The sequence below is a fragment of the Impatiens glandulifera genome, chromosome 9 (genome assembly GCF_907164915.1).
Source record: "Impatiens glandulifera chromosome 9, dImpGla2.1, whole genome shotgun sequence".
Classification (NCBI taxonomy): domain Eukaryota; kingdom Viridiplantae; phylum Streptophyta; class Magnoliopsida; order Ericales; family Balsaminaceae; genus Impatiens; species Impatiens glandulifera.
This window is the reverse complement of record NC_061870.1, coordinates 17,999,689-18,012,302: the sequence shown is the minus strand read 5'-3', so window position 1 is coordinate 18,012,302 and position 12,614 is coordinate 17,999,689. Positions and strand designations below refer to the sequence as shown.

At 32.1% G+C, this 12,614-nt stretch overlaps 2 protein-coding genes across 3 annotated transcripts; both read left to right on the top strand.

Moving 5' to 3' along the window:
- Positions 1–769: 769 nt before the first annotated feature.
- On the top strand, positions 770–3,655 carry LOC124915918 (2-oxoglutarate-dependent dioxygenase DAO-like). Its single transcript, XM_047456666.1, has 3 exons — positions 770–1,110; positions 2,969–3,290; positions 3,410–3,655. Exons 1-3 carry the CDS (start codon positions 770–772, stop codon positions 3,653–3,655), a joined length of 909 nt encoding a protein of 302 aa, XP_047312622.1.
- A 5,294-nt stretch (positions 3,656–8,949) lies between these two features.
- On the top strand, positions 8,950–12,078 carry LOC124914440 (probable sugar phosphate/phosphate translocator At3g14410). 2 transcript variants are annotated; one of them, XM_047454990.1, is made up of 8 exons: positions 9,076–9,230; positions 10,048–10,109; positions 10,357–10,464; positions 10,535–10,569; positions 10,756–10,868; positions 10,998–11,259; positions 11,436–11,704; positions 11,773–12,078. In XM_047454990.1, exons 3-8 carry the CDS (start codon positions 10,408–10,410, stop codon positions 11,901–11,903), a joined length of 867 nt encoding a protein of 288 aa, XP_047310946.1. In that variant the 5' UTR covers positions 9,076–9,230; positions 10,048–10,109; positions 10,357–10,407; the 3' UTR covers positions 11,904–12,078. The 2 variants fall into 2 exon arrangements, with proteins under 2 accessions (XP_047310945.1, XP_047310946.1); XM_047454989.1 differs by lacking the exon at positions 10,048–10,109 and having other exon boundaries at positions 8,950–9,230.
- Positions 12,079–12,614: the final 536 nt, after the last annotated feature.

Here is a 12,614-nt window from a genome sequence, read left to right as displayed (position 1 = left end):
GATTTAAAAAGTTTGATTAAATTAGATGATTTTTTTATATAAAAAATAGATGAGAAAAAATAATTTTATTAAAAATTTGAATTATGCTACTAAAATTGTTGATATATACATTTTCTTTAAATGCTTTTGTTTTTTAATTTTTTCTACATATAAAAGTGATTACCAAGAAATTAAATTCGATATTTTTTTTTGGGCCTTTTTCAGATTCGGGTTATTGTAATAACCCAGAGGAGGAAAATGAATAATGATTGGTGATGATTTTGAGGAGATGGAGAATATTTTTGGTAAAATTACTTAAAGGGTATTGATATATAATAATAAAATAATAAATAGTAATTTAAAATAAAGGGTATTTTAGTATTTTGGGTAATGAATTGAGTGATGTGATTGATGAGAGAATGAGTAAAAAGATATTTGAGTGGGTTGAGTTATTTAAATAATCCAACCGAACAAGGCTTTGAATTCAATATTATTATACATTTTAACAATGTGTGGGGTCCTTTTGAATAAACTATTTGATCTTTTTTTATCTACATTCATTTGTTTGATAAGATACAACCATGTTTGAGCATATATGAGTCATGACAGTTGGTTTTGTTCTAAACTCTATATAATAAATGGCAAATAAATTAACCTTTACCAAAATACCAAATATAAGAATAATCTATCAAATGTACAAAACTCCATATCTATATATATAGTTCAAGTCTACTTAAGACCTCCAAGAACACAACACAAAACTAAAGCAAAAAAGAGAGAAATCAAGCTAATGGCGGAAAAATACATAATCCCATTGATCGACATGAAAGATTTAGCAATACCAGAATGGTCGGAGAAGTTAATGGCAGCTTGCGAGGAATGGGGGTGTTTTAGGATTAAAAATCATGGGATATCACCGGAATTGATGGCGGAGATGAAGGTGGTTTCCGGTGAATTGATGGACCTACCGGTGGAGATAAAGCTTAGAAACTCGAATCCGGTGAGTGGAAAAGGTTACACTCCTACCCATCAGGCTAGTCCTGTGTTTGAAGGATTGGGTTGTTATGATATGGCCTCAGATGGTGCTCTTGATGCCTTCTTTGATCAACTCTATGCATCTCCATACCAAAGGTAATTTTAATTTTCATTTGTGTACAAAACTTATAAAATTAAATATAATCCAAGTATTTTAATCTTTATCTATCCCAAGACAGTGCAAATACTGCCTGAAATATTTTTTTTTTATTAGGCTACTAAAGTATAAGATTCATAATAGAGTACTATATGATCAAATATTAGATGGGCTAATTTTAATTTAGTTTAGGAGCTATATCCTATCATAGCCTCGATTCAATGTCCGCAATTGTCGGGTTAGATCCTCTGCTACCAAAGGGTTTGTATTCCCTCGGTTTCTTCTCACAAGAACAGGGGCACTATTATAAATATTTTTTTTATTTACAATAGTGCCCCTCCCCTTGTGAGGGGGGCACAATCAATCATTTGGTAGCAGAAGATCCCAAATAACAATTGTTTATCTCTAAATCATATACTTTTTATTAATATATGTAAAATTGTGATTTGTTTTTTAATTTGTATTACAAACAAAATAAGTTATATAATTATTATTAATTAATTTATATAAAATAAATTAATATCAAACTAATTTAAAAAGTATTTTAAATATTTATTAAGAAAAATAGTATATATATATATATATATATATAATAATAATATTATTATAAACATATTAATAAAAAATAAAATTATGACCTACTATTCTCTAGTTGTCATTATTATATATTAAGATATGATATAATATTAAGAAAATAATCCCATTGACTATATCTTCCATCTTTAATATATTAATAAAAAGTAAAATTATTACCAACTATTCTCTAGTTGTCATTACCATAATAATAATAATAATAATAATATATTAAGCAATGATATACATACTCACTTAACTATAATCCCAATTGGCTGTCCTCCGTCTTCATTATATTTTTTCTCTTGATTATGCAATTTTTACCACTAAAAAATTACTATCCTTCTCTAATCTTTGAAAAAATAATGAACAATAAAGAAGATCTATTCAAGAGCGAAGAAGATCGAAAAAGAAAGAATAAAAAAATGTAAGAGAATGAATGATCTACTAATTTTCATCAACTGTTTTTCCTGTTTTCGAGAGAGTTAATCAAGTCAATTAACGAGTCAACACCGATTCCACTCTTTAGTGAGTTTTTACAACTCATAACTCATTTTTGTAGAGTTGTATTGTAAATTAAGACGAATTTACAAATTGATTATCAATTTTGACATCATTAATAATATTAAAGTTATTAATAAATATTTAAACAAAAATTGAATAAATTAAGATAGTATATTTTTTAAAGAAATAAAATTTTTACCATTTCTTTTTTCTTTAATGGGATTTTACGTTTTTATCCATCATTTTCTTTGATTTTAATCATCAACTATCGTCATAATAAGACAGACATTATTGCTGTATTTTTCAAGAAGGGACATCGACAAACAAATAAAAGTAACTTAAAACCTATTTTTAAGTTTAACAAATAATACTAAATATTATTTTGTTAGGTATTTCATTGTATCCATGATACATTCGAATTAATTAATTGTATTATTTTACATTTTTTTAAACTTTGTTTTTTTTTGGTGTTATTTTTTCTTTTGCGTTTAACATATTTTTATTTAATTTGTATGGGTTGTTCAAAAAATTAGTATTTTATCGATTTTCATATCGACTAAGGAATAACAAGATTAGTTTTATCCTTTAAAAGAAAGCATACAATTTTTCATTTTACCCTACCATTCTCTAGTTCGAAACCCTAGCTTAAACTATAAGTGTTACATGTTCATTTAGTCTGGCTAGGACATGGAATGACTAGGACAGGATTATGTAAACTATAGCCTCAATTGCATTAACTCTGTAAGATTCTAATTTGATAAATTTATTTTTCCATTAAAGGGAGGTTATTACTAAGTATTCAAAGGCCATACATGCCATCTCCATGCAGCTGGGGAAAGAGTTGGTTAGTGGATTAGGATTAGTTGAAAATGATCTTTTCAATGGGTGGCCATGCCAATTGAGGATAAACAAATACAACTACTCGTCGGAATATGTGGGGTTTACGGGCGCTATCCTCCACACAGACCCGGGCTTCCTAACTGTTCTACAAGATGATGAATTGATTGGCGGGCTAGAGGCAGTGCACAAGGAAACCGGTGAATATATCCCGGTTCATCCCATGGAAGGAACCCTAGTAGTCAACCTGGGTGATCTTGCACAAGTAAGTAATTACTCATTCATTTTGAAATGTTCTTTGGATTTCTATGTGTATTTATTGATGGAATATTGTTAAACTTTATGGATACTAAGAAAGGTTCTCGGTTTTGAAATGATATATAGATTTGGAGCAATGGAAGATTATGGAGTGTAAAGCATAGAGTGCAATGTTACCAAGGAAATGTTCGATTATCGATGGCTTGCTTTGTGTTAGGGCCAAAGCTTGGAGCTTTAGAGGCACCGTCTCAACTGGTGGATTCGGATCATCCACGTCTCTTTAAAGCCATGAATTTTGAAGATTATAGAATGCTTCGTATAACCACCAGGTCCCCCACTGGTGCCATTGAACTACTTCGTGTTGAATCTTAAAACAAAAATGAATGCATACATAAGTATTATTGTAAAACACATATGAATGACATTAGTCTAATTGTAATACTATTAATACTTTTTAAGTAAAATAAGATAGTGTCTTAAATATAATTGGACTGTTTCACTTATTTTGATTTTTTTTTTAAGTTCTTTTCAGCTATGAACTTATCCATTAAATAATAAATACTTTTTACTCTACTTTTATAAAATTTAAATTCACACTACAAAAGACTAAATGGTCTGCAATAACTATGGGTGTTCAACCGGTCGGTTAATCAGTTAATCGATTCCGGTTAAGTCCGATTTAACTCTTATTTTACAAACCGATTCTGATTTTATTGGTTCCGGTCGATTAATCGAGTTTTACCGTAAATCGATAATTCAATTTTTTAAATTAAGTATTAAATTTATTAGATAATTTTTTTTTTCAAAAATTTTTTTGCGCCTATGGTTGGGTCGGTACGGTATACCTTAATTTTGTATCCATACCATATACCTTAGTGAAAGTTTCGGTATATAAAAATCCATACCTTTATTACGATATACCTTGATTCAGTATACATTAATTTTAGTACGATATCGGTATTATACTTTTGATACCTAAAAAAATATTAAGGCTTTATTCGGTTTGAGTTATTTTAATAATCCAAATAAAATCAAACATCATTTTACTCTCATGTCATTTATCACATCACTCAATTCATTAACTAAAATACTAAAATACCCTCTATTTTAAATTATTATTTATTTTATTTATATATATCAATACTCGTTAAGTTTTTTTTACCAAAAATAAGCATTAGCTCCTTAAAATCATCAACGATCATTATTTTTCTCTCTCTTTAAGTTATTCAAATAATCCCAATCCAAACAAGGCCTAACTTAAAAAAAAAAAATCAATTTAATATGGTCATTACATAAATGTTACACAAAAATAAAAATTAAAGATATTTATCATAAAATAAAAAATATATTTTTTAAATCTAACTTTCTTAGAAACAAACAAATGTTAAAAAAATTAAATTTAATTATAAAAATTGAAGTTAACAAAATAAACATGAGTATAATCTTTAAGACTAATTGAAGGCAAGAGAGTATTTGAGATTACATTGGTAACATATTAATCTCTATTAAATCTATTTTTGAAAGAAAATAAATCAAACACATTATAGTGAGATAAAATTAGTTTTATGTATTTAAAATAGAATGTGAAGAGATTAAATATATTAAATAATATTATGTATAATTAAATTAATATCAAATCTATTTATTTATATATATATATATATTATATATATAATTTAAAAATATTATTTTGGTATATCATAATTTACTAAAATTTTGAAAATATGATATTTTTATTGTACCTTTAATTTCGGTATCAGTACCCTACCTTATATTTTTTTATATACCGTTAACATTGGTATTTTTGATATATATTTTTTAGATTAAGTTAAATAAAGAAAAGAAAAATAATTAATTAAAGAAAATGTTTTAATAAACTTAAGAGAATAAGTTTAAATTAATACGACATAGTTTTAATGATGTGGTCTGAACATAACTAAGTTTTGTAAATTATCTTTGCGCAGGTATAGCTCAAAATACATATGTCTTCAGACGGTTTGTCTAAAGTAGTGCGCAAGTAGACGTAGTCTGAACTACATCAGACGTGTTTGTCTGAAGTAGTGCACGAGCAGACGTAGTCTGAACTACATCAGACGTGCTAGACTGAAATAGTGCACGAGCATACATAGTCTGAACTACATCAGACGTATTAGTCTAGAGGAGTGCGTGAGAAGACGTACTCTGAACTACAACAGACGTGTTAGTCTAAAGTAGTGCGCGAGTAGACGTAGTTTGAACTACATCAGACGTGTTAGTCTGAAGTAGTGCACAAGCAAACGTAGTCTGAACTACATCAGACGTGTTAGTCTGAAGTAGTGCGCGAGCAGACGTAGTCTGAACTATATCATACGTGTTAGTCTGAAATAGTGCGCGAGCAGACGAAGTCTGAACTACATCAGACGTGTTAGTCTGAAGTAGTGCGCTAGAAGACGTAGTCTAAACTACATCAGACGTGTTAATCTAAAGTAGTGCGCGATCAGACGTAGTTTGAACTACATCAGACATGTTAGTCTGAAGTAGACGTGTTAGTCTGAAGTGGTGCGCGAGCAGACTTAGTCTAAACTACATTAGACATGTTAGTCTGAAGTGGTGCACGAATAGACGTAGTCTGAACTACATCAGACGTGTTAGTCTAAAGTGGTGCGCGATCAGACATAGTGTAAACTACATCAGACTTGTTAGTCTGACGTAGTGCGCGAGCAGACGAAGTTTAAACTATATCAGACGTGTTAGTCTGAAGTAGTGCACGAGAAAATGTAGTCTGAACTACATCAAACATGTTAGTCTTAAGTAGTGTGTGAGCAGAAGTAGTCTGAACTACATTAGACGTGCTAGTCTTAAGTAGTGCATGAGCAGACGTAGTCCGAACTACATCAGACGTGCTAGTCTTAAAGTAGTGCGCGAGCAGACATAGTCTAAACTACATTAGACGTGCTAGTCTTAAGTAGTGCGCGAGTAGACATAGTCTGAACTACATCAGACGTGTTAGTCTGAAGTAGTGCGTGAGTAGATGTAGTCTGAAATATATCAGACGTGTTAGTTTGAAGTATTGGATGAGCAGACGTAGTCTGAACTACATCAAACGTGTTAGTCTGAAGTAGTGCGCGAGCAGACATAGTCTGAACTACCAAACGTGTTAGTCTGAAGTAGTGCGCGAGCAGACATAGTCTGAACTACATCAAACGTGTTAGTATAAAGTAGTGCGCGAGTAGACAAAGTCTGAACTACATCAGACGTGTTAGTCTGAAGTGTGCACGAGCAGACATAGTCTAAATTACATCATATGTGTTAGTCTGAAGTCGTGTGCGAGCAGATGTAATCTGAACTACATCAGATGTGTTAGTCTGAAGTAGTGCGCGAGAAGACGTAGTCTGAACTACATCAAACGTGTTAGTCTGAAGTAGTGCCCATGCAGACACTTCTCTCAGCAGCTGTTTGAAGAAGCGTTCGCCTTTTTGCTCAGCCCATAAACAACGTCTTTTATTAGCCGTCTTCCTAGTCTGCTTATCAAGCTCTAACCGCTTAAGTGCCACATACTTAACATTCAACCAACTCATGTTTTGTACTTTCTAGTACACCACGTTCCAACACATATTCTCCAGTACAATTCGGTACGCCACGATCCAACGATTATATTATTGTGTACCTTCCCGTACACCTGGCGTACATTCAACGAATAGCTGACACGTATTCAATAAGAAGATTCGACCGTTGCTTTTCTTCAGTATAAAAGGCAAGCAAAGTTCAATGGAGAATCTCTCTCTCTCTCAAATTCTTAGCTTACACGCGAAAACTCTAAGTACTGTGCTCTTGCTCTAAAATCTTCTATAATTCATTTACTGTCCTTTCTGTGTGAAATTTCTGTATTGAAAGTTGAAAAAAGATTATTTTGTTCAACAAAGAGTTAGTTAGGAGTTCATAACTAGGCATTTGTTAAGTCCTGTGTATCTAACCGGGTTTGTGTAGTGTTCTATACGAATCAAAGCCTTCTAATGAAAAACCTTTTGGAAATAGAAGGGGTGACGTAGAAGTTTTTTTTGTCTACGAACATCCATAAAATTCATCGTGTTATTTCCTTTCCGCTCATTTCATTCGGTTATCTACAACTTCAAATCTAACAAATAGTTCCACACTTGATTACGTTTAAGATCTTGTGAAGATTTGTGAAGAATAGAAACAGATCTTAATCCCTAACAAGATTAACATCGAATTAAATGTTAATATCGGGTAATGAGATACCCGTCGGGGATTGGGTACCCGACGAATCGGGGATGGGGATATAAATAGAGATACTCGTCGGGTTCGGAGTTGGGTAGTAAATTAAAAATCAAATTCAATGATGGGAACTTCACTATCCGGCGGGTAGGGTACCCGTTGCCATCCCTACACCAGAATATGTCTAGTCTACGAGCCTATCCTAAATTAGATTTTTTGGTTTATTTTGGCTAAAGTAATAAAAAAACCGGTACGAAATATAGATAAGTTTATTTGGTTAGAATGAATTTTGAAACATTTAAGTCCCCACTGTTGTTAAAAATTACGGAGCATGGTATTTTAAATATAAAAATAAAGTGATTGAAAAGATTGAAATGAGAGAGAAAAAACTAAACTAATAATAAAAAAAAAACTAAAAAGGACCGACCTACTGGTGATGAATTCGAATCTTATGTCCCAAGATAATGTCTCACTTGATGTCTCATAGGAGATAGAAGAGAGTAAAGAGAAAATTGAATATTAAAATAAAATGTCATATATATAATTTTTTAAGGGTTTAGTTTTAAATTTATAATTTAGGGTTTATGATTTAGAATTTAGGGTTTATTTCATATATATAATTTTTTATTTGTCTTATTTATAAAAACGACGTAGTTTTGATAAATAAGACAGTAAATGACAACTTCACTTGGGACAGCAGATCCTCACCCACTAATGATGTCTTCCACACAGACCCGTAAAAGAGTTTGATCAATTCTCATAAATCCTTAATTGCACAACACAAATTTGAGTGAGAAAAACAAAAAGACATTCATCTAACTTGAATCATAATTTATTTTAAAGGTAAAACCAATGTTTGGAGAGACTATGTCAGATTGTAACACTATTAAAAATACTAGGAAGATCCTCGTGCGATGCACACGGATAAAAATATATTGTACAATGTCCCGCGTTAATCAAATTTGGTGTTGAATTTAAAATATAAAGTGTTATTAGCATTTGGTTAAAAAGTTATACTTGTTTTGTTAGATTGCGGGTCAACCCAGAATCCGACTCAAATATTAATTTAATTTCACATATATAACCAAATTAACCACATCTCTCGACCCGACAATCCGGACACTTTCAAAATTAAGCATCTATATATAGATTAGTTTGTTAAAATGTCCCGCGTCCAATAAATTTGACGTTTCAAAATTAAACATCATTATATATATATATTTACAATTTTTTCCTTAGATGAATAATTAATCCCCAAATTAACAATAACATATAGATATTTATTATTATTAGTGAGTAAATAAATTGGTAATTAAATTTCAAATATTTGTTTGGAATCGGCCAAAAGAAACTCGTTGATTTGATCGGCTAAGTTTGAATGTAATTGGTTTCTACATTTTTACTGTACAAGTTTCTTTAGGGAAGGGGGAAATGGTGGTCCCGCAGAGAGCGGTGGTTCGGTCAGGGCACCTACATATACGCGTAAACGGAACAATCAGCTATACTTCTTACCCGTCTCCTTTGGCCTGCCTGTTCGCTTTGACCTGAGAAACAGAGAGAGAGAGAGAGAGAGAGAGAGAGAGAGAGAGAGAGTCCACTGACTGAAGAATCCCGAGAGAAGAGTCCGGCAATGGCGGATCGGACCAGAAGATTTCTGAGAGAAGAGTTCGTAACCTATGCCTACATTCTTCTTTACATTGCCCTCTCAAGCGGTCAGATCTTCTTTAACAAGGTCACCTCCCACCCAAATCTATCAATTGAACTAACTACCTGGTCAATTGTTTGTCACTTTGCTTTACGTCTATTCTTATTATTGGATTAGGAACACAACCGAATGAGGAAACTAAGATTCTGAGTTGGATAGTTTATCAATTTATCTCGTCAGCTGAGAATGCTACAACAAATACTTTTGATATTGACATCTAATCTGACTGGACGAGGTTTTTGGATTTGATTGACATATATTATGCTTACACACAAATTCTTGAATTGTTAATAGTGGCCATGGACTTGATGGATTGGAAAATTCTTTTGATTTACTAGAATTCCTTTTGAAATATGTGAATATGATGGAGTATGCTACTATTAGAAGTACATCATTTGACTGTTAATTGTTAGCATCATCAATGATGATGCAATATCAGTGAGAAAATTACTGTATATATATGTTCTTCAAGTGGACCCTCTAGATTTCGGATATGCATAATTCTCTTTGCATCTGGCTTTTAGTTGCCTTGTGAAACAAAAGTGGTCTTCTAAATACCCAGACATATGTGTAACCTCACTACCAAAAATGATGAAGTGTTATGAATGAAACATGGTTTTTGTTTTCTGGATGTCATTCAAGACAGGTTTAGATTTTGTATTATTCAACCAATTTGTAACCCAAGATGCCAACCATTTGTTAAATGAGAAAGAAATCCACAAAGGGCAAAAATAGTACTATAGAGATATAGACGGGATTTCAATAATATACTTACATTTAGGAATCTTACCTGCAATGATGTTCATTTGGCATCTTATCGGGATATGTTTTTACATGTCTGCAGATGCTGTTACATTGTGTTCCTTCCATGTCATTTTTCGTTGCTAGTGTATTTTCATATATCTGGTAATGCATTATTAACCACACTGCTTTTCAGATTTCAATGTCTTTGTATGTGTACTGTTTTGTTGGTTTCTTTTGTGTTACATGCTTGTCACAAATCATATATTGAATATGTAATTTGTTTTGTGCTTTCCTGTAGTCTATATGGTGTAGTCTGGTTTACAAATTCTTTCCTTGATAAGCTGTTTAATTTCATTTTACTGGAACAAGTTCTTGTTAATAGTCATCTGAAATAGTGCACATAATGCAGTGGGTTTTGTCGTCAAAGGAAATCAACTTCCCTTATCCTCTTGCGTTGACGATGCTTCATATGGTCTTTTCCTCTGTTCTATGTTTCATAGTCACCAAAGTATTCAAGGTACCAGTTCATTCACTATATGTGGCTTAGTTATGTGATCTGAAATCTTAATCTTTGTTTTTCTTCCCAGATTATTAAAATTGAGGAAGGGATGACTCAAGAAATGTGAGTAAATAATGAACTCTTTTATTGCTAATTGATTTTTGAAACTTGCATAATATGCTTGTTCTTCCCTTATATGGCCTTAAGAGTTGGCTATAAGCATGCTTGGTTCGAAATAAGGATGTTTTAGGCTTTGCCCTCTTTCTTATAGCAGAGAGAACATTAATTAAAAAGGTTATGAACATGCAGATTTGCTACGTCTGTCATCCCAATTGGTGCAATGTTTGCGATGACACTTTGGCTAGGCAACACTGCTTATCTTTATATATCGGTTTCATTTGCTCAGATGTTGAAAGCAGTTAGTAAGTAATACATTCTCTAGCCTTTGGATTTCAAAAATTGAGTGGAATAGATTCTACTTTCTTATTGTCACTTAATTAGTTATAGACGATAGTGTTATCATTGTTTCCCTTCATATGTGAGATTTGCAGTGCCAGTTGCTGTTTTCATTCTTGGAGTTGCAGCTGGACTTGAAGTGATGAGCTGCAGAATGCTTTTGATTATGTCTGTGATAAGCTTCGGTGTGCTAGTAGCTTCCTATGGGGAGATGAGCATTAACTGGATTGGTGTAGTTTATCAAATGGGAGGTGTTGTTGGTGAAGCATTGCGGCTAATATTCATGGAGATTTTTGTTAAGAAGAAGGGTCTTAAACTAAATCCCATTTCTGTTATGTACTATGTTAGCCCCTGCAGGCAAGACTTCTTCTCTCTTTATCTCTTGGTCCTTATATTCATGTGGGGTCTCAGATTCGAGATTCGAGATTCGATTTCCACTGAGAGCACCTTTATTGGTGGTCAAGAGGGACCGGGATGATGTGTTTTACTGAAGATCAATTTAATGCATTTGACTGAATATCTTTCTTTGACAGTGCTGTTTGCTTGTTCATTCCGTGGATTTTTCTTGAGAAGCCCAAGATGGATGCTCGAGATACTTGGAGTTTTCATCCGCTAATTTTGTTGCTCAACTCTCTTTGCACTTTTGCACTGAATCTATCGGTGTTTCTTGTCATCTCCCATACGAGTGCATTGACAATTCGTGTTGCTGGTGTAGTGAAGGATTGGGTGGTTGTGCTTCTCTCAGCACTCCTTTTCGCAGATGCCAAATTGACAATTATAAACCTGTTTGGTTATGCAATTGGTAAGAAAACGAGTAACTTAAGAAAAAAAAATGAAGAGTGTTTTAAAATATTGTATTTTCTGGTGCAGCCATTGCAGGTGTTGCAGCATACAACAACCATAAGTTGAAAAAGGAAACTTCACGAGATACATTAAATGATTCTCGTGATGATATTCAATCTATACCTTTAGTTTCGCCTTCAACAGCTTTACGGAAGTAAAACATTAGAGATGTTTCATTCGCCAAAACTTATAGACAGATCTCTCTCTGAGGTATGAAAACTGTACATGATCTTATATGAACAAACTCCCCTCCCCTCCCACTTGAGAATGATTTGTTTGAATTCTTCCTTTCGAGATGACAAGGGGTTTTGTAATTTGTGCGAATAGATCTTTCGAAAAAGATATTGATTTCGATGTGGAAATTGTGAAAAAAAAAAGTAGCAAACTTGTATTTTGATAGATGAAAAATTTACAGCATCTTGAAATTGTATTGACAAGGTTGAGAACCTTTGTCACTTAATGGTTTAAGAAAGTGCTCTTTCCAATTGTATTGACATTCCTGAATTCACCATCTTCTATTGCAACCAATTTTTTAAATATATTTATTACTAAGATATGTTTTAATTAAATTAAACATTTAGACGACACAAAGTAAATTTATGGTAACTGTTTTATTTTATTTTATTTATCTGAAAATCATCGAAATTTCACTGTTTTTAGAGATTTTATATTTTACCTAAAAAGAAAATTTGAATGTCAAAATTTGGAAATTTATATGTATATAAATATTACTAGCTGTATTTGCTTTTTTATTATATATAGGTTTCTAGTTGAAGTTATTAACCCTTTTTTTTTTCTTTTTTTTTTTTTATAAAAGTTGTATATGAGAAGTCATTTGTTTTTATTCAGTTAAAAAATAATAAAATATA

Coding starts and splice junctions, on each gene's coding strand:
- LOC124914440 (XM_047454989.1), top strand. CDS start 9,129: ATGGCGGATCGGACCAGAAGATTTCTGAGAGAAGAGTTCGTAACCTAT. Junction 11,260..11,435: donor TACTATGTTAGCCCCTGCAG/GCAAGACTTCTT, acceptor TTTCTTTGACAG/TGCTGTTTGCTTGTTCATTC. Junction 11,705..11,772: donor CCTGTTTGGTTATGCAATTG/GTAAGAAAACGA, acceptor TTTCTGGTGCAG/CCATTGCAGGTGTTGCAGCA.
- LOC124915918 (XM_047456666.1), top strand. CDS start 770: ATGGCGGAAAAATACATAATCCCATTGATCGACATGAAAGATTTAGCA. Junction 1,111..2,968: donor TATGCATCTCCATACCAAAG/GTAATTTTAATT, acceptor TTTCCATTAAAG/GGAGGTTATTACTAAGTATT. Junction 3,291..3,409: donor ACCTGGGTGATCTTGCACAA/GTAAGTAATTAC, acceptor AATGATATATAG/ATTTGGAGCAATGGAAGATT.